At 43.2% G+C, this 27,730-nt stretch overlaps 1 protein-coding gene across 2 annotated transcripts in view; it reads left to right on the forward strand.

Annotated features, from left to right (window-relative positions):
- Slc25a13 (solute carrier family 25 member 13) overlaps nt 1–27,730 on the forward strand; it is a 189,322-nt gene that overhangs the window by 115,491 nt on the left and 46,101 nt on the right. For both annotated transcript variants that reach the window (XM_057769944.1, XM_057769954.1), the window contains 4 exons: nt 3,213–3,297; nt 3,880–4,038; nt 16,244–16,296; nt 17,707–17,787. In XM_057769944.1, the coding sequence (XP_057625927.1) occupies nt 3,213–3,297; nt 3,880–4,038; nt 16,244–16,296; nt 17,707–17,787 (378 nt within the window). The remainder of the gene's footprint in view (nt 1–3,212; nt 3,298–3,879; nt 4,039–16,243; nt 16,297–17,706; nt 17,788–27,730) is intronic.

Below are 27,730 nucleotides of genomic sequence, written 5' to 3' on the forward strand. Positions count from 1 at the left end.
TTGGCTTGGAGCTCTGGATCTGAACAGCGACGCCAGTTTGACCACAATGGGTTGACTCGAGCTGCATTTTTAGGGCTGTCAGGCCTGGAGCCAGGACCCCTCCTCCCTTTAGCTCCTTCCCACCCAAAGGCAGCCGGGAGTTTTGTGTGCGGCGTGGGGTAGAAGGAGTGGGTGTGTGTGCTCAGTAAATCCTAACTAGGCACCTCTGGGAAACCAGCTGGCTGTGGTTAAAAGAGGAAGCCAATTACCCCTGGTGCAGGAGAAAGAACTGTGTAATCCCGGGCAGAGGTGGAAGCCGCTTTGCTCTCTCCTCTCTTTGATTTTAGCCGCTGTGTCTGAGATAATTATCTCTTCGTCTGCATGCCACCAGCTATTGTAGAGATTTGGGGATTAAGGAAAGCAGAGGGGCTGTTTCAGATCTCCTTGCTTTCTGCTGGCAGCAGTACCTCTCCCTTTCCCTCGGTGCCCTTTGCAGCCTTGGTGGGCTTCTAATGGGTGCTTCTTGGTGCTGGCCACAAAAGGTTAGAGGAGTTTGATGAACTCCACTGCAGTAGGAAGTGACTGGCTGATGCAGAGATTTTAGAGCAATTCATAGCAATCCTACCTGAAACCTAGTGTGATTTTGACTGCAAGGACCCCAGTGCGCCTGACAAATTCAAATAAGGCAGGTTATCTCCCTTCGGGCCAGTTTATGTACCCCAACACCCTTTAGTCCCTGCAGTGATTGTCCTAGACCGGGGGCAGTGAAAGTGGACTCCTTTCCTCATGTTGTTTTAAGAATATATTACATTTTGTAGCTTCTAAAAGTTAAATGGGAACCTGGAATTTGATTTGTCTTCTAGAGGAAGAGGTAGCAGTAATGGCAGGTCTTTTCCTTTCGTATCTTTGAAATACTCTCATTCATTATTTTGATGCCAGGACATTTTTAGTATCACATGTTTTCATACATGTAAATAAAATAATCTTCCTCCTTTGAATACACCTGTCAGAGGGAAGGTAGAGTACAGAGGTAGAATTGGAGACAACCATGGAATTTGTGGAAGAAATGTTTTACCTTCTTAGACATGCATATTTTCTACATAGAGTGGTTTTTGGTTTAATGACTAAGGATTTCAAATGATCTAATTGTATTGGAATCGTGTTGCATTGACAGCAGCTAAAATTCAGTGGGTTGGTAGCTGAGGTTGGTGATTGTTTTCATTGTTCGCTGATGTTAATTATCACGTCTTTTGAAAACAAATTTTTCTGGATGTATTTATTCCTTCAGCAGGTATTATTCAGTGCCGACTGTATGTCACCCTCGCTCCCTCACCTGACAACTCTGTGGGACAGAGTTGCTACTTTATTTACACTGACAGGGTAGCACAATATTCTAAAATGTTTTGGCCACAGAAATGTGAAAGATGGCAGGTTCAAAGAACAATGGTAGACAGCTGACTGCCTAGGAGCACGGAGTTTAGGATAAATTTACAGTCACCCATAATTTACCCTTCGAGTTATGGCCATCAGAAACATTTTGAGTGTATCTAGGTAATATAGATGCCAAAATATTAGTGTTAATTTTATGTGTATGTATCAACTTGTAATTTTAACAGCAACAAAAGACTCCATATTCTATTCTTAATTCATTTTTCTTTTTAAATTCCATGAAGACCTGGAAAATTGGCTCAGCCTCAAAGAGCACTTGTTGCTCTTTCAGAGAACCTGGGTTTAGTTTCCGGCCCCCACATGATGGCTCACAACCATCCTTAACTTCTGTTCTGAGAGATTTTATACCATTGTAGATACCAGGCACACATGCATATAGCAGACAACACACTCACATATGTAAAGACAATGCCATGAAAGGTCAAAGAAACATAATAAATACTTGTCCACTCACCACGCTTATTTCAACTTGTTTTCTTTCATTTTAAAACTTTATTAATTTATTGTTATGTGTATGGGTGTTTTAAAACTTTATTAACTTATTGTTATGTGTATGGGTGTTTCGCCTCCATTACATTTGTGCAGCATATGGATCTGGTGTCAGCATCAGATCCTAAGGCTGGAGTCACAGACAGTTGTGAGCTACCAGCTGGGTGCTGGGAATTGAACCTGGGTCTTCTAGAAGAGCAACCTGTGCTCTTAACCACTGAACCATCTCTCCAGTTCCTTATGTTTTCTTTATAAGAGTCTTGTGAAATTTTGTTTTTTTTTTGGGGGGGGGGTTTCGAGACAGGGTTTCTCTGTGGTTTTGGAGCCTGTCCTGGAACTAGCTCTTGTAGACCAGGCTGGTCTCGAACTCACAGAGATCCGCCTGCCTCTGCCTCCCGAGTGCTGGGATTAAAGGCGTGCGCCACCACCGCCCGGCGAAATTTTGTTTTTTAACTAACATCAAATCTTCTTTGGAGATAACCATCTTAAATGATATACTTTTGTTTTAAGAGTGATTGTTATTTTATTTATTTTTGAGACAGTGTCTCACTGTGTGGTCCTGGTTTGCTTGCACTTTGCTGTGCATGTCAGGCTGGCCCCGAACTTGCAGAGGTCAGCCTCACCTTCCCAATCTCGAGGATGAAAGGTGTGTGCCTCCGTGCCTACCAGCACAGGATTTTAAACCTCGATTGTTGGCCATTCAGTGTATTTCCAGAAAGTTTTCTCTTGGGGTACACAATCTTTGTTCTTTGTCTTTTCATTGCTGTTTCTTGCCCGAAGTAAGAATTGCAGCATCAGAAACTGTATTCTTTAAGTGTTTGGATGTATGTTACTAAATTTTCCGAAGCTTGTACTTAGTTTAAGAATAACTTTTGATCAGTTCTTACTAGTCTCAGTATTACCATTTAAAACCTACACAAAATTCAAATAAAAAGCCCAGACAATTAGATTGATCAAGAGTGATGTCTCCTTGGCGTTTTTACATTGACATTGTGTCTATGAACACAAATGGGGGCTGAGCATTTGAAATTGGGTTTATAATGTTATTTTTTATGTCATATTTTATGTCCCAATTTAATTTCAGTCATGCTTAGTGGCCAAACACCTATTAATAATAAGTACTTGGTGGCCTCAGATCTCATTTTTCTCTTTGTATTTTACTTATATTAGATTTATAATCCAGTCGGTGATATGATCAATAACGTGCCTATTTCTGTCCTCTTTCCGTCCTTGGCTTGCCTGCTTCTGGCCTCCTGTTTGCTGGCTGCTTCCGGCTGCGCTGGTGTGTGAAGCAGAAGGCCTCCGGTGATGCGGCTCGGCCTTTTCTTCTCCAGCTCGCAGAGTCAGCCTACAGGTTTGGTCTGGGTTCTATTGCTGGAGGTCAGTCATGATGAGTGTTAAATTGTCACCTCTGTGTCATCCTCTGGTCTTTCCTTCAGTTTTCCACTTTGCTGCTTTCTGTGCCGTTCTCCAAGTCAGTTACCAAGCTGTGTATCTATTGGGAGGGACAGAGCAAGGGAACTTTTCCAACTCTTAGACATGAGCAGCATCCTACAAAAGATAGCCCTTTTCTGAGGTTAGATTTCTCTGATATGCTTTTAATTAAATCTCTAGTGATAGCTTTTTGTCAGAGCTGCCATTTGAATAAAAATTACAATTAAGAATATAGCCGGGCGGTGGTGGCGCACGCCTTTAATCCCAGCACTCAGGAGCCAGAGGCAGGCGGATGTCTGAGTTCGAGGCCAGCCTGGTCTACAAGAGTTAGTTCCAGGACAGGAACCAAAAGCTACGGAGAAACCCTGTCTCGAAAATCAAAAAAAAAAAAAAAAAGAAAGAAAGACTGTTCAGTAATTCTGTGCATTAAAATTCTGTTTTCAAACCTTTCTCTAATTTTTATTCACCTATTTCTTTCCCCCAGCTCACTTTAATTCTGTCTGAGATAATGGTATTACTTTATTTCAGCTGTTGGAGCCACCGCTGTATATCCTATTGATCTTGTAAAGACTCGAATGCAGAACCAACGGTCCACTGGCTCCTTTGTGGGGGAGCTCATGTACAAGAACAGCTTCGACTGTTTTAAGAAGGTGCTCCGCTATGAAGGCTTCTTTGGACTGTACAGAGGTCAGTATGGCCTGGAGTGGTGCGGTGCTCCCTTTGTGGAAGTGGAGTCCTAGCAAAGGTTTTGCTCTTCCATCTCAGTGCCTGAAATGAATTAGAGGGACTATGTTAAAATGGGAATCCAGCAGATTCTCAATTATCCATGCTAATGGGTGTAGGCTGTAGGCATCTAGGGCATGGCTAATCAAAACAGCCCATAGTCTGAAAGCCATTTATATTGCTCTGTTGTATGTTTTATTTCTTAAAATAATAAATTATTTTTGTGAATATTCTTAGTGAGGTTTTGAAAGGCTTAGTGTTTGTGTTTTTGAAATATTCCACTCACCATCTACCAGGGAAACGTATCCCTGGAACGGGACACAACTTGCTTGAGATTTGTGAATCTCCTGGAATGTCCAGTGGTCCCCACTGCACGGTGTCCCTTTCCATGGATTCAGTTATTCATGGTCAACCATATTCTAAAAATACAGACTAGAAAATTCCAGAAACAAGCAACCCACAAATTTGAAAATAGTGTACTTGTCTGACGAGCTTGATGGAACTAACTTGTGTTTCGGCACCAAAATGCAACCATTGATTCTCTTGTCATCTCCAGATCAGATGCATCTTAATGTTACATCACAGAACCATTCCCCTGCTTTTTCTCGCATCACCAAGGTGATATACCAGCTTGTATCATCACAGGAAGCCTGAGAGCAATACACTAAGAGACTCTGAGAGAGACCACATTCATGTCTTTAATAACAGTATATATTTTTGGTTGCTTTATTCATGTTAATGTTGTTCATCTCTCGCTGTGTCATATTTGTAAATTCCAACTTACCCTAGGTACGTTCACATGGGAAAGAATGGAACATGAAAGGTTTGGAATGTCTAAGGGCAAGCACCCACTAAAAGCCTTGGAATGTGCCTATCATAGATACTGCATCAGGGAAACCCTGTTTGGCAGATCAAACCAAGTGTTAACTGGAGTCTTGCTTGCCTACCACATCCTGAATTAGTTGCCCCTTTCCTTCATCTGAATGAAGTTGATTCACATCTCACACTAGCCACGGCACTGTCTCTGTCCACCTTATTCTTTTTCATGTAAAGTTTATTACACAGCGTTAACAGGAGGAAAGAGTGCATCATTGCTAACCAAGGATTACAGACCTTCTTTTCTATCGGGCGTGGCCTATTCCACAGGAGACATGCCCTTATTCCGCAGCTTCCTGTCTCTGCTTGCCTTTTGCAAAAAGCAGATAAGTACATTTTCATAAGTTACAGCGCAGAATTGTGAGGTGGTTCAGACCACTTTGCCGTTTGTCCAACTCCAGCTCTTCCCTGGTCTTGGGGAAGCAAATTTTGTTTGCCCTTTACTCTGCTGAGGCCTGCTGGATGAAAGTGACAGCCATGAGATCTCTAGGCCTCTTCTGCCATCTGCCGACTTTAGTCTCCAAAGCCCAGTTAATGAACAAAAACCCTGTCACCTTAGAAGCTGGGCGGCTTCCATTCTGCAGGTGCTATTGTATAGGTAGATAACCCCCATCAAAGGCCTTTTGATCTTTTCTCTCCCTTCTTTCCCTTGCCTCCTGCCTCCTATTACAATTTGGAAGGTCTTTGACCCTAGATGATTAATGATGACCCCTGTAGGGTCACCACCTTCCATTTGAAATGCTTTTCCTCTTGCTGACAACAACTTTTCAAATGAAATGGCTTCCCCATTAGTACAAGGTTAATGTCACAGTTACTGCTTTACAGTAACTCAGGCAAAAATGACCACCTTATCTGCATCTATCGTGTTGTTGTTTCTGTTTGGGTTGTTTGTTTTGTTTTTACAGGAAAAACGTTGTACCCAGATGTCCAAGTCTTGATGTTGCTTCACTGAATGCTTTTGTGGGTAGTGGAATTAATGGTAGAGGAGCCTTTCCACTGTGAGAACCCTCCGGACACAGTGATTTTCAGTCTGCTTGTGTTGACTTTTAACTTTCAGTCCCTTTTCTCTCCTCTGTGACTACACCTGGCCCATCCTGATCCTTGGTTCTATCTAGTTCTTTCTCTGGCTGACCTCACCTTTTGATCCCATGGACCCAAGAGCTCAAAGGGTACATGAGCTGAGTGACTGTGGGCTGTGCAAAACAGTTCATCCCTCTTGAGGATGGAGCTGTGGGCACGTGGAGAAGACATGCTGTTTTATCTTCCGGACGGGAGAGCGAGCTGGCATAGAGAGTGGAGGCTCATTCTAGGCGCTGTGAGACAGCTTTATAAATAGCCATTTATCTAACCTGCTTTGAGGCATGACCCCTCAGGGCAGGGACTGAATCTGTTTGTCAGGATAAGTAGAATGTGATGTAAGATTGACGTTAGGGATCACCTATGTTCTTTTCTCTCTTGAGTGTTTTTCTTTGCTAGAGGATGGATTTTAAACAAAAAGTTGACTGTGAAACTCTTTAGTTTACAGTTTGCAGTTCAGTTCCCATCTTTAATTTGAATCTTGAGCAAATAGATGATAGATAGTTACAGTTAAAAACAATAATGCCCTGATAATGACGTGTTCTTTTTCTGGACTGCTGAGGGCCCAGTGCTTTTGAGCACATTGTACACAATCGTTGTGTGTTTGTAAGTGTTTGTCATTGGGCCAGAGACCAAATGAAACTGCAGGTAACCCATGGGAAATAGTCACTATTAAAAATAAGAAGAATAGAAATAAAGACAAGTATTTCTGAGATAGTCTTTAGATATAAAATCATTATATAAAATTTCCCCTGTGATTCTCTATATGTTTCACCTTAAATGTAACATAGTTGCCTTTTGAAGTTAGAGGAAAATGGTCAGATTTAAAGTTGGAGAACATAAAGTTGCCGCCGTTAATACTGTGTACTGGCAGTAATTGAAACATCCCAAAATATCACTAATTTATAAATGAGCTATGAAACGTTAGGCATTTTCTCACATTTTAGAATTTGCATGAGATAGAACTTTTCTCCATCATAACATGTATCCTAAATAAGATAATTTGATTTTGGTACAAATGAGGTCTCTCTCCTATTTGAAATTACCACTGCATATGCTTTCCCAAACACTGCACTGGCAAACCACCATGAGAGAAGGTACTTCCACATCGCGTGTTTTTATTCCAAGTTAATAGCTACCCACCACACTGCCTTTTCTGCTAAGGACAGGAGCTCTGGAAGCTACTTTTGCATTTAAAAGCAGTTCCCTATGGAACCAGAGTGAAGGTTACCATCAGAGAATTCTGACGGTACTTAGGGAAATAATCAGAACACATGTCTGGATCCCTACCCCTGGTCACCTGGAAGACTGATAGAAATCAGTTTAGTGCAGCACCTTTGAGAGCTGACAAAATCTGTTGTCCTGAGCTTGGGAGCACTCACTCTTAAGCCGATATAGAGCTGTTGCTCCATCCCCAGGACCATGTTTTTTACACACCAATACTTGTTTACTGACAAAGATCTTAGGAGACCCTCGACTCTGGTTCAAACTCCTCTGTAATGTAGGTGACTTTTACAGGGAATGACTTCCTCTTCTCAGGTATTTCTATAAATTTTGAACATCTAAACCTGAGACTAAGTAGATAACCCAAGATTCCCTGAAGTCACTTATAAAAATCCTCTCAGGTCTCCAGCCTGATTTAATTCACTCAGAGGAATTTGAGACTTTGATGAATTCCCTGGCAGTTCTTTTGGTTTGATGAACTGCTTGAGCAGATTGAGTCAGTTATTGGCCTGCCATAGTCTGAGCTGGTCTAAGAGAAACAATTGCTGGGCAGTCATCCATAATCAATTGTTCTTTACGTTCCAGACATAACTAGTTGCTGCTTTTGAACCTCTCCCGTGCCCAAGTGGTAAGATGAGGAGCCTCTAACATTGGGAGATGTTTTGTGAGGACTCTGGGGACAGGGAATATACCCAAGAGAAAGCAGAGTCCATCAGAGACACTTCTTATAGGACTTCTGTTTTTGTTGTTGGGAGAACCCTAAAGTTCATTTTTGAAATAAAAATATAAGAAAAAATTCCAGAAAAGCATATTAGATCATTTTATGAACCATAACTTAATTTAGATACATATGTATTGTCAAATAAATAGTAAAATAAATATCAGTCCCCACAAATATAAAAAATTATTCAAATTAGCCCATTGATTCAGGCACACAAAATTTTAGAACTGTCTGTTTCAAGTTGTTTTTGTGATTCAAGGCAATCATCCTCCATCCTGGCATGTTCTCAAGGTGACATCTAGAGGATATTGTGGTGATATTTCAGGAAGTCATTGATTAGAATATATTCTAGAAAAAAGTTGGTGGGCAGCTAGTTTAAACCAAGTCTCTTGTTATGGTTGATGATAGTATAGAGAATCTAAATTCAGTGGGCTTCCTATGAGAAACTTTATTCATATTTAACTCTTGTTGATAAAAATAGACCTAAAAATCTTAACACTAAAACAAAACCATTGAGGTTTTCGATCACTCGTATCGGCATCTCTTAATGACACATGCACCTTTGAAGAGACCACAGTTCTTCCTGAACTGCCTTGAGTTATGGGTCCACTCTGGCCCAGCAGAGTGTTCATTCTGTGCAGAATGGGCTGCTTTAAGTCCAGTTTCCGTGCCCTGTTTCTTCACTGTTTCATTTATGATGTTAAATTATAGGCAGAAATCAAAAGACAGATACTTGATTGTGGGAAACCAGGAGTGAGCAGAAGACTTGGTCACTCTTGCTTGAGGGAGCACGGGAAACCACTAGCAGACATAAAGGTGACACACATGGACTGGGGTGGCTGAGAGGTGATTTGGTGCTCAAGAAGGCCACAGAGGAGAAACGGTGAGCTTAGCCAGTTCAGGAGGGATTTTGTGCAACCTGGAGGAGAGATTAATGACAAATCTGTTTCAGACTTCTAGAACAGAGGTATTTGAGTGGCTGCTGTCCTTGTCCAGAGTGAGACAGACTAAACTTTCTAGTCCAGATGCTAGATGACCACATTCGGAAGCTACCGTGTGCACGCACGCACAGGACTGAAGGAAGACTTTCTGGAAAACCCCAAAATAGAAGCAACAAAGACCTGCTTCTTTTTCTAAACCTTTAATGATATCATTCATTTTTAGGTTTTAATACTTAGACACCCAAAGGCATCCTGAAGCATACCATAGACTGTGGTCAAAAATTCTAATAAAGCATGGAACTCAGTAAACAAGCCTTGAAAGCCCAGTTACCCCCACCCCAAACTGCCCCATAATATCCACCACAGAGTAGCAGCCCTGAGAGCCTGTGGAGAACTGGACTGTGGTGAGACTTTGAAACAGGATAGTGTGTTTGGGAAGGTGGAGGAGTCTCCTGCCTGAGGCAATGTGAGTGGAAACAGAGAGGCTGTGCTAAGAGGAGGAGGAGAAGGAGGGGGGGAGGAGGGGGGGGGAGAGGAATGCCTGCAAGAGAGTGCAGAGACAGGAATGAGAGTAAAAATTGTAAGGTGTGCTGCATGGAGCCCCGATCACTCCAGAATGAGGGTTCATCTGATGTAGAAAGCAAGGGGGCTCTCTGGGGCCATGGGGACAAGCATATTGGCCTACGTAATGAGATCAGTAGGGTAAAACAACACAAAAGGGTTGCCACTGAGTCAAAGTGTGCAGGCTATGGCTTCAGGTAGTAGGAGTGTCCTGGGCATTCATTTCCTTACCGAATTCCACCCTGCATGCCTTCCACCTCATTGTGTGTAGGCTACACCACCTTTCTCAGGGCTGGCCGCTCCTGAGCTGGCCTTTGTTTGAACTAACACAGCTTCACTTGCTGCCTTCGGTTTTGAGTTTCTTTCCTGTAAGAGGCCCTGTTGCCTTTCTAGACCTGCTTGGCTTATGTGGCATGGTTAGAACAGCAGTTGCACTGGTCACAGCGTCCGTGGATTTCTGATCTCTGTCTTCTCCAGAGAGCCTGGCATTCATGACGAATTGCCAGATAGAAGATGTGGTATCACCCACCCTGGCTTTGTTATAGTAATATGAAAGACACCTTCTAGGAGGAAGTTTGAGCGATATGTTCCCTATAGAGAATAGCTAAACATTTTGGAAAACCTAGGGCCTGCTGTGAGAGTTGGTACTGAATATGAACATAACCATGCGAGTATTTCTGCCGTCACTGAATAGCTTGGGAGCCATGGAACAAGCTGCTGAGCCACTCCATGGAGTCTGGTTCCCATGAAGAAGAGGGAGGTAGCATAAATGCTTAGTGTTGCTATGGTGACAGTGATGATGATGATGATAAATCCACCTCTGAAGCATTGATTGTGTGTTTGGCTCTGATCTGAAGATTCGTAGCAATTCATTTGATCTTCATGACTGGCCTAAGAAGATGGGGCCGTGATTTTGCCCATTGGTGAAAGAGTGAAAACTCAGGTACAAAGAGATAACTTCACGGTCAGTAAAGCAGTTGGAAGTTCAACCTTGCAGCGGGACCTCAAACCCATGCCCCCACCCCTCTCTCTGCCACCTGGGAGACATTACACTGTAAACAGTTGCTTACCAGCAGAAGTTGAGACATATTTAAATATTTAAACATAAATAAACAACAATTGAAGATGTGATTTATTTCTGTGCTATTTTTTAGGTGGGGCCCTAGACTCAGTCCCAGAGCCCCGAGGAAGGAGGTCTCTTCCAAGGCTAGGCATGATGTCATGGGGATAGCATTGATTATACTACACCTTACCTACTTCTGAATCAAAAGTCTTATTTATTCAGTCAGAGTTGCCTCTTAGAAATAAAAAGCAGTGCAATGCTGCAGCTTGACGAGGTACAAAGAAGCATGCAGTTCTGAATGTGTAGAATAGATGACAAGTGTCTTAAGGGCCTTGCATATGTCTGTTCTTCAAATTATCAAAATAAACAGTAGACAGTAATCAGCAGTTTTGTTTTAACAGTGGGGAGTGCAGAGTTTGAGGTCAAATGACGGAAGGGTCTCTCGACTAGAAAGAGGTCCAAACCCGGAATTGTAACCCAGACCTGTCCACCTCCGAAGCTTATGCCCTGCCATTCAACTGCTGCCAACTGTGGGGGATAAACAGGCTTTCACTGGGCCTGGCTTGTTAATGAGCTTTTCCCCAGCCTTTGCCAACTCTGAAATTCTAGAATTACATAATATTTATGAAGTTTTTATGAAGAGTCCTTTGGTATGGATCAGTGTAGTAGGCCTCTGGTTGTGCACAGGGCTCACTGGAATCTCCTTTAGGAATGCTGTGTGAGCTCGGGCTCCTGGTGCGGGCCCCGTGCCCACACCTCCAGCTCAGTTCTCACTGACTGCTCAAAGGGAGAAGAAACGGCATGATTTATATTTTCAACCCATGAAATCTGAAGAGAAAATACTGTATTAATTCTGTGCCCTGTAAATCTTTTCTCGCATTAGCAGCCTTCTATTAAAATGTGCCAAGGAAGAATTGCCATGTGTGCCGATGGAGCTGAACTAAAAAGAGAAGATTAGAACAGAAACCGCACTAATAAATTTCATCTGAGGCCGCTGGAAAATGGACTGCTGTTTTGACAAGTTAGAAACAACACACACACATCCCGTTTCTGTTTGGAATGGTTAAAATGAATTTCTGGGGACCACCAGGAACATCTTATATTAGAAACCTGACTTTTCTGCTGAGTGGCCCAGATGTCAAACACATATGTTCTTGAGCTGTGAGTGCTATTGTAAGAGGTGTGGTAACTGGACTGGTAGCTGCAGGCTTACTAAGCTGTGTACTCCTTCCTCTGAGGACCACAGCTAGGATGAGCTACAGCAGTTCTCACCTCTGCTTTTCAGTGTCTGGTACTTTATGATGTCCTCAGGAGATCTTGGCTGTCAGTAGCCTCGTGGCTTCCCCTGCACTCACCTGGGGCTTCCTTTGGAGCCACAGTAGAGGAGAACAAGAATAGCTCTTTCCTACTCTCTGGCTGAGTGCCAGCACCCGGCCCAGGTCTTAGGAATGCCTGCATAGTTTGGTTTTATTCTTTTCTGGAGGTCTTCATTTAATTTGAGGAAACTTGTGGTCTCTGATTATATTACTTTTCTAGAACTTGTTGCTTCTTAAACTTTGCTGCAAATCCAGCAACTAGGTGACCCACAGCTCCTTGGGCGTCAGCCTCTTTTTTTTTTTTTTTTTTTGTCTAATGGTTTAACTGATGATGATAACGACGACGACAATGATATAGTGGTGGTGCTGTCATGTGAACTCAGTGTCTTGATAATGTACATAAAAACCAGATGAAATACCTGGTGTGCAGTAAGTGCTCCTTATGAAGCTATTATTGTTAGATCTGTGGCTCAACCACAGTCTCTGTTCGGCTTGGACTCTGAAAAGGACCGTCATCTTGAGATTCTGGTAACCTTCCACACATCGTTCTTATCTTCCATTCTGCCTTCATCTCTTCTCCAGGGAGCTCGGGTGCACTCACGGAGCCCCAAGGCGTATCGGTCTGCTTGTTGGGCACATCTCCCCTCCTGCAGACAGCGGAACCCGCTCTCCTCACAGTGCTTTTCTGCTACTGTGATGTCCCTACCCTCAGATACTCACCAGACTGTTCTCAGGTGTTTTTCTCCTCTTTTTGGTACCTGTAGACAAGCAGAATAAGATGTGTATTTTGTTGGACAAGTAGGTGTTTTTTTGTAAACTGAGACTTTTTTTTCCCTGAGAAGTCACCCATCTCACTGTGTCCGTCCCAGTTCATTCTCCTGGGCACAAGAGGGACTTTGGGTAAGTGGCTGCTCTGTGGACAAATATTTGTCACTCCATTTTCAGTCCTAAATAAAGGGCTTTCTGTTTTGTGTCTTGCGATCACAATGCATCACTGAATTTACAGCAAGAAGAACTTTCAGCCGCCTTCCTGGCTGACTGAAGGGATTGCGTGTAGCTTCGTAGTCATGGTTCCAGGCTGACTGAAGTGACTGCGTGTAGCTCCGTAGTCATGGTTCCAGGCTGACTGAAGGGATTGTGTGTAGCTCCGTAGTCATGGTTCCAGGCTGACTGAAGTGATTGTGTGTAGCTCTGTAGTCATGGTTCCAGTCTGTAGTTACTGTGTGTAGCTCCGTAGTCATGGTTCCAGGCTGACTGAAGTGATTGTGTGTAGCTCTGTAGTCATGGTTTCAGGCTGACTGAAGTTACTGCGTGTAGCTCCATAGTCATTTGGGTCCAGTATGGGTTTTATTACTCATTTAAAAGACTTACAGGATAGTTTGTAGGCAAGAGATCATTTTAATCTCAGTGTATTCAGGTTTGCGTTATGATTTAATTATGAGAAAAATACATGTAGCAAATAAATACTTAAGCTTATTGGAGATTTGGCCTGAATACAGAAAGAAAAATCAAGATTTCAGATAGTAAGAACTGGCTTAAGTAACATCTGCCCACATTTTCTTAGGAGAAATTAATATATCACTGGGTGATAACAGAGCCTTTTTTCAAATTGCAAGTCGCCTCTTCAGAGGCTGATAAGCAAGTACATTGTAGGTCAGTGTTTGTGATAGACCTGGCCCGAGGGTCCTCTAGCTCCTGAGCCCTATTCAGCTTACCTAGAGTACAGAGGATATAGCATCCCTCAAGCTAGCAAGGGCGGGGGAGGGGACGCTTTTAGTAAGAGTGCACATGAGAGCTAGTAAAGACAACCACTTGTGGAGATCTAAGGGCAGCAGTTACCCTGGAGCCTCCCTGGCTCCGTGGGTCCAGAAAACAGCCAGGCCATCTCCAGGCTCTGCCTTTTTTGGTCTGTGTTTTCTTCTTTGGCATTCCCGTACTTTGTACCCCACATTCTCTTTACTCTGCCACCCCAGCTGCTTTGCTTAGTTGTGGTTTCTGTCTCCCTGTGACCTTAGTACATTCCTAGCATCCAACTGGCCATTTCCCCTGCACCATCTGAGGCGTCTTTTCATTTTTCTGCCCCATGTGCAGATGGGAATGCATTGCCTCAGTCATGATTCGGAGAGGGTTTCTTGATGGACCAGCTCCATTTTACAGAGTTCAGGTTGCTCAGTCCCTGACTGCTTGGCTCCTAGTAGTCTGCGTATTATCCAATTAACAGAAACCCCAGGAATTCAATAAGATCCGAAAATGCAGCCATGTAGAAGGGTATTACAAACTCAAAGGCCTTCGGGACCTCCCCTCCCCATGCTCAAAGGCTGTGTCTGAGAATAGCGAAGGCTCAGTAGAAGATAACGTATTAACCATGTGACAGTTGAGTGTTGCCTATGGTAAAATCTTTTGAAAGGAATGAACTTAGATTTTAATCATTTCATCATTTACCAAACGCATTACCTAACCTGAAAACCTTAGTTTCCTCTCTCTAGGGTGGTTATGAGGATTAAATGGGCTAATAGAGACCTCAAATGGTGCCTGGCACATAGGACACATTATATGGGTGTGCCTTAAATTTTCACTAGTGTTAGCATCCTCATTGTCGTGTATTTCCACAGGGAAACGGACTTTCTCTTCTTACCTTCTTCCTAAAACACGAAGCTGTTATAGTCTGTTCAGTTCCCATTCCTCCCTTTTATATTTCCACGAGCAAAACAGGAAAGTTCTCTGTTGTGAGGATACCAACAGGACAGTGAAAATGAAAGCCAACACCGGTCCATGTCTGTTGATGTCTGCCTTAGGGTAGACCTTGGCAAATTGGTTCGCCTAGATTCTGTCCAAAGAAAAGAGTGTCACCTGTCTTAAATATCAGAAAGAGGCCCAAGGCTGTCAGGTCTGTCGTTCTTTCTTGGCAAAGAGCTTGAATAGATTGTGCCAGAAAACTACTGCTGCTCCATCAAGCACATGTATGGGTTTGGAAACGACAGCTCTGGCCTCAGGCTGCACTTTAGAAACGTGTCCCTGCAGAAGGGGCTGCAAGTGGGAGTCATGTATGTGAGCTGAAGTTGGACTTTGGACTAAGGTGAAGACCATGAAGCCCTGGAAAACAGAATGGCACAGGCCCCTAGATCTCCTACGCATGTTTCCAAGGGAAAGTTTGTCCTTGATTTATTTTACTTCTTTCCTTTCTTGGAAAGAACAAATGAAAATAGCATGATTTCTTTTTGGGTTCAGATCTGCAGGGCTACACTGTTTTATTTGACTGTTATATCAAAAGCCATATCTCCTCAAACCGGGGATCCTGCTTGGTTCAACTGAATGTGGCCCTAACAAATTCTTCATGTGGTACCCAAAACTTCTTTGGGCTTCCTGGGTGCTGCCCAGGTGTTCATGCTGGAGCAGCGGTGGTGTGTACCATTGTTCTCTCCGCCAGTCTCCCTGAGACACACCCACGCGCATGCATGTCTGTACTTGTGTGGTACCCATTCACGCATGCACACAGACACACACACACATTGTCCTGTTTCCACAGAGTGACTAGAGTTGATTTTTAAAAATATAAACTCGTGCCAGTTGTCGTGGCCTTTATTCTAAGCAGAGGCAGGCAGATCTCCGTCAGTTCCAGGCCAGCCTGTTCCACATAGTGAGTTCCAACTCAGCCAGAGCTACATAGTGAAGCCCTGTCTCTAAAAAAGACAAATAAATAAATAAACATAAAAACGAAAGGCAAGAAAAAGAAAGAATTACAATAGTATATCACTCTGATGCTTCAAACTTGTTGCTTGTTTCTCATCTAACGGACAAGCGAGGCTGAGTCTCCTGCGCCATCTGGTATTACTCTCCCCTCATTTACTACTCTGAATGGACCCAGCCCACATTCTCCATCACTGTAGAGCACACAGTGCTTAGTCTCCTTTGTTTTCAGTGCCCCTTCCATTCCCCACTTGAAATTCATTTTCTCCAGTTATCAGGTCCCAGAAAGGCCTCTCCCTTCATAAAATCATTTCTTAATTTGGTGCTCTCATCACCGAGCCATAGTTGTCCCATGGCTGAATGACTGCACTGTGGGCCTTTAGGGGGGCAGGAGAAAGGTGTTGGGGAGGCACAGGGGCAGGAGCGAACTCCCGGAGATAATGAGGCTTCCTGAGTTACTGACAGTGTTGACTTACCCAACGTGCAAACGCTCCAGAATGTGGAAGGGAATTTACTCGGGGCTGATGTGGCTATTAGAAGTTGTTCTTAAATTCCATCACAAGTGTTCTCATTAAAGGTAATAGCAGAAAATTGCAGCAAAGATTGCCCCAGTTTTCAAGTGGTGATCCCCTCTGCAGAGCTGTTGATTTGTGTAGTTAATGCTAATTTATTTAATACACTTCTGCTTCTTGTTGATTTTTAGGTTTGCTGCCACAGTTACTGGGAGTTGCCCCAGAGAAGGCCATAAAACTTACAGTAAGTCTTTGAATTGGGACTTCTTAGTAAGAGACACAAACTCAACAGTCCACCAGGTATTCTTCTGTGATTCAGCAGGTCTGTGGTCCTTCACCCAAGCTAATGAATTTGATGGTCAGAGCAGTCAGCACACATAACTTCTCCTTGTTCTCTGTGGAGCGTTAAACATCCAGGAATGTGGTAATGAGCTTGGAGATGATTGTAGGTGCTGCTGCCATGGCCTGTCGTCGTCCTCACAGCAGCACTGAAGTTCCCACAGCACCTGACGTATTAGGCCCTTGACACGTATCATCTTACCCTTTCAGTTTACAGTGTGGTGTACAGGGCACAGTGAGGAAGGCCAGTACGGATCAAACCACCTACCTGTGCTCTGAGAACCAGGATGTTGAGTCAGGATCCCAAAGTTCTGAGTATGTCCTCTTGCACCTATGCGCATGTGTAGGGTGTGTTCTTCTCCCAGCTCCCCTGCAGATGGTTGGTTCTCACTCTCAGTGTTTAGAGTGGGTAGATACTATATATACATCCCTAAGACCTCAGAGCCCTGGAATTGAGTTTTGGCCTTAGACGGGGCCGTATAGCCTTGGTCCCTGTAATACTTCTTGTGTCATTTGATAACTTAGCTAGGACTGTGGCCCATATCTGCTCAGACTGTACAATTGTTGTTGCTTAAACTTGCTTATAGCACCTATCCAGAAATTATACTTACTTTTAATATGTGTGCCTGTGTTAAAGTATGACAAGCATGTGCAGGTGACCTTGGAAGGCAGGAGCAGGCACTGATTGGCTCACTCCAGAGCTGAATTGCAGGAGGTTAGAAGCTGCTTTACAATGCTGGGGATTGAACTTGGATCCTCAAAAAGAGCATAAGACATTGCTAACTGCTGAACCGTCTCTCTAGCCCCCTGAGGAATTTTTAATGAATATCTACTAACTTGAAAAAAAGAAGACTAAGGAGCTTACATTGGTTTCAGTGAGAAGTGGTATTTTAAATTATATTAAGTCTTGTTAAGAGACTTAATATGACCTTTAATTATAACTTATAAGACAAGTTTTAAAGTATAAAATATATAATTTATGTGTACTATCAATATGTCTCCCTTTTCATGCTACTATAATTGCAGGACATTTTAAAATTTTTGGCTCATTAGGCCATTTTTCTTTGAATTTTTCTATCTGTAATATATAGTGTACACAAACCCCCACCTGATATTGCAGATACACACACACACACATATATCTGTAAATTGTTTCTATGACCTGTATGCTATTAAGAGTCTCTCTTAAACTATTTTAAGATCTGTTAATTCTTGCAATCAAGTGAGGAAAGAAATAACATATATTGAGTGATGTATATTTATATGTTTAATGACTTTATATTTTCATCAGCTTCTATAACTATTTCTCTTCCAGGTGAATGATTTTGTGAGAGATAAGTTCATGCACAAAGATGGCTCGGTCCCACTTTCGGCGGAGATTTTGGCTGGAGGCTGTGTAAGTAGCTTTTCTAGATTTCTACACTGGAAAGCTGTCCTCATATCTGAGTCACTGCCGTGAACAGTACGTGTGTACTAAGGCTTCTCTTTGACCACAGATCCTGTCCAAGGCCAGAGTTTCCTGGGCAGGCTGCGGTTCCTGAGGTGAAGGGTAAACTGCCGATCTTTCTGCCTGTTCTTCATGCCTGTTAACATTTCTTACTGCTTTGGGTCAGTTCTGCTGTCAACTCCTTTGCCTTGGGAGTGTTTGGAAGGTCTCTGCTAGCCCTTCCTGACGTTCCCTCCTAGCGTCCTGTCTGCTGTGGCATCTCTGCTGGGCCAAGCACTAAAGCTGGTGGCTTGCAGTCAGCTGCTCCAGATCCCTGCTTTGCTTTGTTAATGGCCGCAAGTGCTTCTGGGAGAGTCTGGGATGCAGATGGCTGAGGTGTTCTGCCTTGTCAGAAATGTGTGGACTGATTGCTTTGAGTTATGGGTGAGCAACCGCAGCTTGTTCTAAAGCTCCACAGAACATTGTCTCGCTGTGTCTCATGGGCCAGTTTGTCCATGCGAATGCAAATACCTCAAGTAAATTAACTCTTGCACAAAGGCTGGAGCCATTTAAAGATAAGGTTCACTAAGTAAACACACTTTGATCACCCAGGCTATCCAATATTGGTATATTTCCCCTCTAACCTCATGTAACTTTCCATATAAGAAAAGATGAGGTCACATTTTTCTTTTCTTTCTAAATTGGCCTGTTTGGCCAGGAAATAGACACACTTTTTTTTCTCTCCTTGAAAAACCATTGAGTTTAGCAGTGGACGCCTAATGATATGGACCCTTGTGTGGGACCGGCTCAGTGTCCCAGCTCAGGCTGGGTGCAGCTGCTGCCAGGAGTCCATGCTCCTGGTAACTTTTAAGAGAGGATGGAATTTGGCTGCTGCCTGACTGTTTGATCACTGACCTGTCCGAAGTGGGCAGGTAGGGTCCCTCATTCTGTATCTTTAGGAACATTTAGGATGGAAAAGAGGAGCCTTTAATGTCCTCAATGCAGAGGACTCATGGTATCGATAAAAGACTTGAGTTCAGAAGTGCTCCTTGTAAGTGCTCCTCATCCAAACCTGCCTGCCTGTGCCCTTTGAGTAGCGAAACTTTCTAATGTTTAATTAATTAGTGTGTGTGTGCGCGCGCGTGTGTGTGCATGTGAGTGCACGCTTGTGTGTGTGTCTGTCAAAGTATATCAAGTGTGTGCTGCCCTGCCGAGAGAGTTGGGTCTTCTAGAGCTGGAGTTTACAAACAGTTATGAGCTGCCTGAGGTGCTTGCTGGGAACTGAACTGGGGCCCTCTGGAAAAGCAGTATGTACTCTTACGTGCCGAGCCATCTCTCCAGCTTGTTTTCTAACATTTAAATGCGTGCTTCCACAGGCTGGCTCTAGCTCAGTCTTTCAGGATGTCACGGTGAGTCTAAGGTACTGAATAGGTGTCTCTACAGGCTGAGTTTAGCCCGGCCCTTCAACCTGTTGGGAAGAGCCTTGAGACAGCAGGGTATTTTGATCAGGTAAAGGTGGAGGTTTCATTTTGTATTTTTTAAGTTACATTTTTAAACTTCGTAGACATCATGATATTAGAACCGTATAAGAATTTAAAATGTGAAATTCATTTTATGACTCTAGTCAGGCAACCATCATGGCATGGAGCCTGGAGATGTTTTTTTTTTTTTTTTTTCCCTAACGTAAGCATTTTATCTGCACATGCATTGGGGTGCCCAGGAGATCGACTGTGGCATGCACTGTCAAGGTGCCCTCTGTAGGTGGTCTTGTTTTCAAGTATGGTGGCCTGTTTGAAGCACAGAGCACACACAGGCTGGCATCAGAAGTGGTGCCTAGCTATTGTAAAGAGACACAGCCCCCTTTCAAGCCTGATCTAAACACAGGCTTAAAACTGGAGCCACTTGAGCTTTACAGCGACTTAAAATATCTGTGAAATGAGTTTGCCACCCTTCCCGTCAAAGGCGGTCCTCTGAAATCCAAGTCTCTGTTCTGTGCCCCTCCCGCGCTAGCCACTGCTTTAGGAAGAATTTAAGTTCAGGTAGGCAGTTACGTATCTAGCAAAGAACCCAGGAGAGTGAAAAATGGATGGGTCTCGCCTGCTTGCGGGCATGTGTGTGTGTGTGTGTGTGTGTGTGTGCGCGCGTGCGTGTGTGCGTCCGTGCATGTGAAGTCGGCAGCACTTCTCGTAGGCCATTTTTCCCTTTCAGCGCCTGTGTGTACCGGAGAAAGAATAGCATTCTACGACCTGCTCTGTGTAATTGAGAATACAAAGGGTTCTGTGACCTCATGTCACGTGAGCAGTTGCTTGCTTTAGTTCAGCCAAGCATGGCTGGCCTTTGCCTTTTAAGTCCCTGGGAGCTCACCTTGCTTCCTTATTGCTGAGCATCAGCACACATGGCTGACTTTTCACTCGCGTCAACCAAAGCTGTTCATTTCTTTGAACAAAGCCCTCTCTGTTTTACAATGTTTTTGACAACAACAGGGAAAATATGCAGGGACCATTGGATCGTAACCTACATCACCACAGTGCTTGCCCAATCTTGTTTATTTATTCATTTTAGAAGAAAGAAAGTGGTAGCGGGTATGGAATGGGTCAGTCATTGGCTCTTCAAAGGAGTAAAACGTATCTTATTTCTTGCTATTTTCATAAAATAGTATTTTTAAATGAAGAAACTAAAAACGCCTTTCTTTTGCTAACACACATAAAAGGATAAAGCTGACTTAAAAAAAAAAACTCTTATTTCTTACTGAGATTAGTTTTAGTTTAAAATCCTGGCTAAAATTTTTATTTTTTTAAAGTTCTCTGAAAGTTTTCTTCCTCCCTTCCTTCCTTTCATAGATCCATACTGACTGGTAGTGATATTGTCACCAGAATTCATGACTCAACTAGATGTTAAGACTGGGGTTTTTTAAACAACTAATTCTGAAAGAAATCTTTGTGGTGGTGTTTTTCTCTGAGTGGATTTTCTGCTTTTTAAATTTATTCCTTGATGATGTAAGATTCTGAAAGAAGCTTGGGCCTCAGGCTTCCCTCACACAAAGATTATGTGCTTTCTCTTTCCATCCTTCCCTTTCTATAAAATGACGTGGCTGAGAACCTGGTAGTGACAGGTTATCAGAAATGTGGCCAAGGAGAGGACCTGGGACCACAGCGCAAGTAGTTTTCCAGTGACTCAAGCAAGAGAGCCATTATAACAAACCCAGAGCTGGTAGGGTTAAAATTGTGGTGAGGGGTATGGCAGTCTGGAGTCTTTAGTTTTGATCCTTTATCTTATGAAATGCCTACCAGGCAAGGAAAGACAAATGGTGCTGTGATTGTCTTTAAGAAAGAAAGAAATTATCTGACATGAAATCTAATATTCCCCAGCAAAACTGTATCAACCGAGCTTGTACTTAGTAAGAAATTATTTCTATATCAGTAGAAAATAAATTCGGTAGTAGCTTTTAGAAAGGCTATGGCTGTGTGGTAATACAGTCCCAGCGTTTTCCTGTTGTGCTATGCTCATGGGCGTGCAGACGTGGATAAATCTGATGTTCATGAGTTTGTACGCATTCATGGGAAAAGTCACTGATAAGATCATACTGCTCGTTCTGGAAAGGACTGGTGAATCTAGTATTAGGGGCTGGAGAGGTGGCTTGGTGAGTTAAACACTTGCCACACAAGCGTGAGGACCTGATCCCTGATCCCCAACACCATGTAAAAGCCAAGTGGGAGTGGCAGTGTGTCTGTGATCTCAGCTTATTGGAGCAGAGATGGGAATTCCCCAAAACAAGCAGGCTAGCCAGACTAGCCAAAATTAGAGACTCTGGCTCCATCTAAAGCGCAGCAAGATCGGGGAGGACACACACTTTGATGTCAGGCTTCCATATACATGTGCATGTATATATTTGTGCTCTTGTACCAGCACACACGTGTCCACACATGCGCCCACACATACATCTGCAGAAATCAACAAACACAGTATAGCACAATTGGAAAGGCATGAAATGTAATTATTCTCCCTAGCAAATGGGCAAGACCATATGCTATTATCTGCTTGTATTCTTACTTTCTTTTTTATTTATGGTTCTAGAGAGTGAGTGAACCCAGGGCCTTGGTCTTGCTATGCAAACAGTCTACATCTGAACTGTGTCTCCCAACCTCTTTTTTTTTTTTTTTTTTTTCCGGCTTTAATTTCAAAAGAAGAGCTCATTAAGTTGCGCTGGCTGGCCTTGAACTTGGCAGTCCTCCTGCTTGAGCCTCTGCATAGCTTGTATTATAGGCCTGTGCCATTAGGCCCAGCTTCTGTATTCTCATATGTATAAGATTCTGTGCATTAATTGTTTTGACTGTTGTTTGTTTGAGACAGGGTCTTGCTGTGTAACCAAACTGGGCTGAAATTCAAGGTCTCCTTGCATCAGACTTCTGAATGCTGGGATTACAGATGCGTGTCACCATGCTGGCCACATACTTGAAGGCGCAAGTCATAAACAATCCCACACCAGTTTGGAATTGTGATTAATAGGGTGGTATTTATTTAAAGGGGAATAAACTTACAGATCACCGTCCCAGACAACAGCCCTCTGCGCACGCAATTAGGAAGAAGTCTAGTCGCTGGAACCGGAGCAGGAAGTAAAGAGAGCGAGGAGGGAAGTAGCTGCTTTTTTTAAAGGGAAAGAGACCACGCCCCAATGGGCTGGTATCTCAGCGGCTATTGGTTGGAGGAGCGGAAGGACCTCCCGCAACACATACTCACTTTTACACATGCTTGCGTGCACGTGTGTGTGTGTGTGTGTCCCTCCATGTACCCATACACATGAAGATCAGAGGACAAAATGCAAGAGTTACTTCTCTTTCTTCCCACCATATGGCTTCCAGTGACTAAACTTAGGCCACCAAGCTTGTCTGCTAGTTAGGTAGTACCTTAACCCCTTACCCATTTCAATCATCCCCTAGAAACTATTGAAATTTTTTGTTGTGATTTTAGTTTATGGGTATGGGTGTTTTGCCTGCCTTTATGTCTGTGCACTGTGTGCCTATTGCTTGAGGCAGCCAGAAGAAGTGTCACAGCCCCCTGGAGTAGTAAACCACCATGTTGGTATCAAACTTGGGTTCCTGGGTATAGTAACTGCTGTTCTTAATTACTGAGCTATCTCTCTGGGCCCCAGAACCCCAAGTACTATTTTTAAGGCAAATTTTTGTTATTAATCATTTTTACATCACATTTAGGTGACATTAATGTTTATTTTGAAAAACCATGGGAAGAACAAAGATGCTTACCTAAGTGTGCTTCTTGGTTATCTTAAAATGGGAACCTGGAAAAGTGCGCCTGGTGGCCCTTCTGTGGCTTCCCTGGTGCCTTTCCTTCTTCCTTCCTCAGGATTACCCCTGTCCTGAGTTAGGCAGGTCTTCACTGTTAGACAGGTTTTTTTCTGCTCTGCTACATCTGAGTGTATCCCTATGCCATGTAAATGTTTGCTTTTGAATGGTGCCCTCAAACCTGGTGCTCCAGGAGCGCCCGGCCTTCCCAGATCTGCACCCGAGCCTGGTGCTCTGTGCTTTCCAGATCTAAGCCGTTGTCATTCACATGAGTACCGCTCCTATGCTTTGCTTGTCAGCAAAGAGAAGTAAGTGGAATCATTACTTTCACACGCTGTAATGCTGCCTATCTTGTATGTGTCTTCGTGTTTACAGAGCTGTTATAGACATTCCTGGAGTTAGAGTGGTGTGTCATTTAACCAACAGAGGGTTTCTAACCGAGACTGCAGTATTTCCTCAGAGTCTTTCATATTAACCTATACCAATGCTGAATAAACTCAAACTCTCAATGCTTCCCACTTCCATTTTCCTCACTTTTGTCTTACCACAGCTCCTTCCTCTCTTGCTGTCTTTCTCCTCCTCTCCTTCCTCTCCCCATAATTGCTCCTGTCCCTTTCAAATGTTCTGTATGTTTGTATTTCTCATGATTTCTATGTCTTTTCTGTGTCCCTCTTCATATGACATAAGGGGAGAGTCTTCATTAACATATCCCAATGACCTCAGATAATACATGCCAACTTGCTATCAGACTCTTTAAGTGTTTCCTAAATGAAATAGTTTTGAGGTCAGAGCAGCCCTTCCACATGATTTCATCCTGGTATAGGCCTGGGATTGTAGCTACTTGATTGAGGAAGGAGGATTAATTGCTGGAGGCCAGTATGGATAACTTGGTGAGACTTTGTCTCATAATTAAAAAGTAAAAAGAACACTGGGTATATAGCCCCGTGCTAGAAGACTCACATAGCACACTATGATCCTGGTTCAATCTTGAGTACCAGAAATTTAAAAAATGCAAATTTTCAATGAGAGATTTGGTGGTAGGGTCCTGTGTATCTTTTCATTTTTCTTGGTCACACTCCTTCCTGTTTGTAAACTCATAAAGTTCATCACCTTTATCTCCAAGACTTGCTCCCCAGGGTTTCCTAGTCAAGACGAGTCACAAGTGCACGGTGGGGCCATCTTTTCACACACATGTGTTCTTTGTAAAGTTTGCAAATCTTGTTTTTAAGAATTACCAGAAATTTTCTTCCTTTTGAGCATATATATATTTTAGATTCCATAAAAGTGAATTTTTCACTTTAGTTTTTTGGATAGAAATGAATGTAATCCCACTCAATTTCCTCAGGGGGAAGGGGTGTACTGGAGTCTGACTGTGGCAGACTCTGACGGAGGACCTGGGCCACCTTGAGAGTTCTTGACATTCCTGGTCTTTTCTGCAGTACTGTCTGTGTGAGTTTTTGTCATGTGACAGTGTACCCACTGATGGTTTATGTCACGTGACAGCTGTGTCACGTGACAATAGACCCACTGACGGTTTATGTCACGCGGCAGTGTGCCCACTGATGGTTTATGTCACGTGGCAGTACACCCACTGATGGTTTATGTCACGCAGCAGTGTGCCCACTGATGGTTTATGTCACGTGGTAGTACACCCACTGACGGTTTATGTCACATGGCAACATACTCACTGATGGTTTATATCACGCAGCGGTGTACCCACTGACAAGTTTATTGCGGCTCACGTCTCACAGGCTTCAGTCCTAGGGTATGACAAGTCAGAGAATTGACAGCAAGGCATGGTGGTCAAAGGATGCTAATCACTTCATGGTAGACAGGAAGTAGACAGGAAGCAAAATGCTGGGGACAGATTATACCTTCAAAGGCATAGCCTTGGTAGCCTTTTTCTCAACTAAACTCAAGTCTTCTGGTAACACTATCAAACTAAGAATCTGTCATTCAATTAATCCCAGTGCAGACACTTCCCCCAAAGTCTACTGTTGTTGGCAACTGAGCCTTGAAAACATGATTTTCGGGGAATGTTTCTGACTCAAACCAAAATGCTGGATATCAAATCCAGCTTCTCACACATGCTAGCCAAGTACCCAACCAACAAGCTACACCCTGAATCCTGATCTTCTTGCTAAGTCTGCTTGTCATTGATAAAACTCAGTTGACTGTTCTTGTAGTGTATCCCAGCCTACACTGCATGCCAGTTCTGGTTCCAGGCTTGACTCCTGAGTACCTACTGAAGACTTCGTGGTTTTACACCATGGCTTCTTACCGCCATTTCACTTAAGTTCTCTGTGTTGGCTAGGCTCAGCTGGGAGGTTCTCCTTCAGGATCTCCATATTGTTATGAAAGGCTGCTGGGGAGGAATCTTATAAAACCCTTCGTGAAGTGGATACCAAGGCAGTGCAGCCTCATGGCTGGCAGCGGTTCTCACCGGCAGCTGTCAGTAGCTGAGGCTGCTGTCGGGATGTACTCCCCTGCTTCTCTGTGGAGCCTGAGCTTCGCAAACCATGGCAGCCTGATTCTGAAAGGGGGGCTTCCTTAAGAATTTTCAGCAGGGCCTAGCCATGGTGGCGCATACCTTTAATCCCAGCACTCAGGAGGCAGAGACAGATAGATGGCTCTGTGAGTTTGAGGTCAGCCTGGTCTACAAAGTGAGTTCCGGGACAGCCTAAGCTGTTGCACTGGGAAACCCTGTCTCAAAAAATCAAATAAGAGGGGAAAAAAAGGAGGAAAAGAGAAAAAAAAAAAAGACACACTCCCCCAAAAAAACCTCAAAGACAAAAAAAAAAAAAAAAAAAGTAAAAATCTTTAGCAGAAACTGCAAGACATCTTTTGGAATATTCTTTCCCTGTTTTCTTTGGTTCAGACAAGTATGTTAGGTTAGCTCAGGTTCAGAAAGAAAAAAATTATCTCTCCGATACAGCAGTGAGGCATAAGGCGCTGACGGGTTTGGGAGTATCCTCTTTGCCTCTGTGAGAAGACTTTCAAGCAGCTCCAATGTCATCTTCACTTCTTTTGCTGACTCCCTTATCCATGGATCCATTGCCGATTGCTGCTACTGACCTGGGAGGAGAAACTCCCTAAGGCAGTAAGAACTGATAAGTGTTTACCTCGAGGGTATTGTGAACTAACATGCAAGGTTCTTGAAATGTGAGCAGTTCTGGAAACTGGGGGCTTTCTTCATCTTCTTCATGTGGCCAGTTGGCCCCTCTCCTAGTGACTTCACAGCTCTCCACAGCTCTTTTCAATCTCCTGTCAGTTTCTCCTCCATGGTATTTGCTGCTCCAGAATTTACTTCATGCTCTTGTTAGCCATCTGGCCTCTCCGGTTGACCTTTCACCCTCTTGAGGCCCTGTCCTAGACCCAGGTAATTATCTCGAGTTGCTCAGCTGTGCTCTACTGCTCAGTGACTCATTGAGAGAAGAAATTTGGTGGGTAGATTTTTATATACATTTTATTTATAAATCGCAATGACAGTGTTGACTTGTGACCCCACCCAAATGTTATGAGAGACTGCCATCTTTTCTTGGTACCATCCAAGGATACACCCAAATCCTTCTTGCACTATTTAGTTTTTAGTTCTGAAGTCTATAAGTGGGCCCCAAGTAATGGTGTGGGTACTCTAACACAAAGACAGGCGCCTTTTCCTGGACCTTGAAATCTCTAGAGATTTCAAACCCAGTCATTCCCAACCAGGGAGAAAATTTCCTCAAATAATGAACTCGCAGGCTCTGCAGTCAGGGTTGGTGAGGAGATAGCTTGAGTACATTTAAATCCTATTTTTTGTTTGATTGACCTCAATGCAGAGTTTTTCCTTCACTGTGTAAGTCAACATACTCAACTTAGAAGAATCGGGTGATGCAGCTAAGTCATTAGGCTGAGTTCTGTGATGCTGCTTTGATGTTCAGATACAACAGGTCAGGTACCAAGACGATGGATGCTATGAATAGAAGTTTTATTGTTTCCATGAGTGCTTATGTCTATATAATTTATTGTGATTTCATGATAATTTAATGATTATTTTAATTATTTTAAATTTGTTATTGTTTTCATTTGAAATATTCCACGGGAAATATTTTGCATAGCCTAAAACTGTATCAGGTAGCTAGATATTTAGCTAGGAAGGGTTGGTGAGGAGGATAGTTATGTATTCCATGTGCCATGGTTTATTAACTTCCAGACGGATGACCCATGGGTAGTGCTAACTCCAGGAAGACCGGGTAAAGGAGCTGAAGGTCTTTAGGGAGCTGATGTAGCCACACCCACGTACTGCCTTACCAAGGATATTCACAAAGAAATCATCCACGAGCACTGAGTAACTGAACCAGCCTTTGAAAAGTGCCTGTTTATTGTGCTTGACTTCATTTCTAAAAATAACAGACAACCCTGAAATACATACAGATCCCTAAGAACAGAATGAAGATAATTATGTGACAATTTGGTATAGTTTATTTATGGTGACTAATATTTTAAGTAAAAAAGAGTTTTACTGAATAGTTAACTTGTAAAATTGTCATGACAGAACCATGAAAGAATCATAAAAGAGAGGGTTTTAAAAGGGGCTGATGAATAGTCAAAAAAATGCTAACCATAGCAATATC

The sequence above is a fragment of the Chionomys nivalis genome, chromosome 1 (genome assembly GCF_950005125.1).
Source record: "Chionomys nivalis chromosome 1, mChiNiv1.1, whole genome shotgun sequence".
Lineage (NCBI taxonomy): Eukaryota > Metazoa > Chordata > Mammalia > Rodentia > Cricetidae > Chionomys > Chionomys nivalis.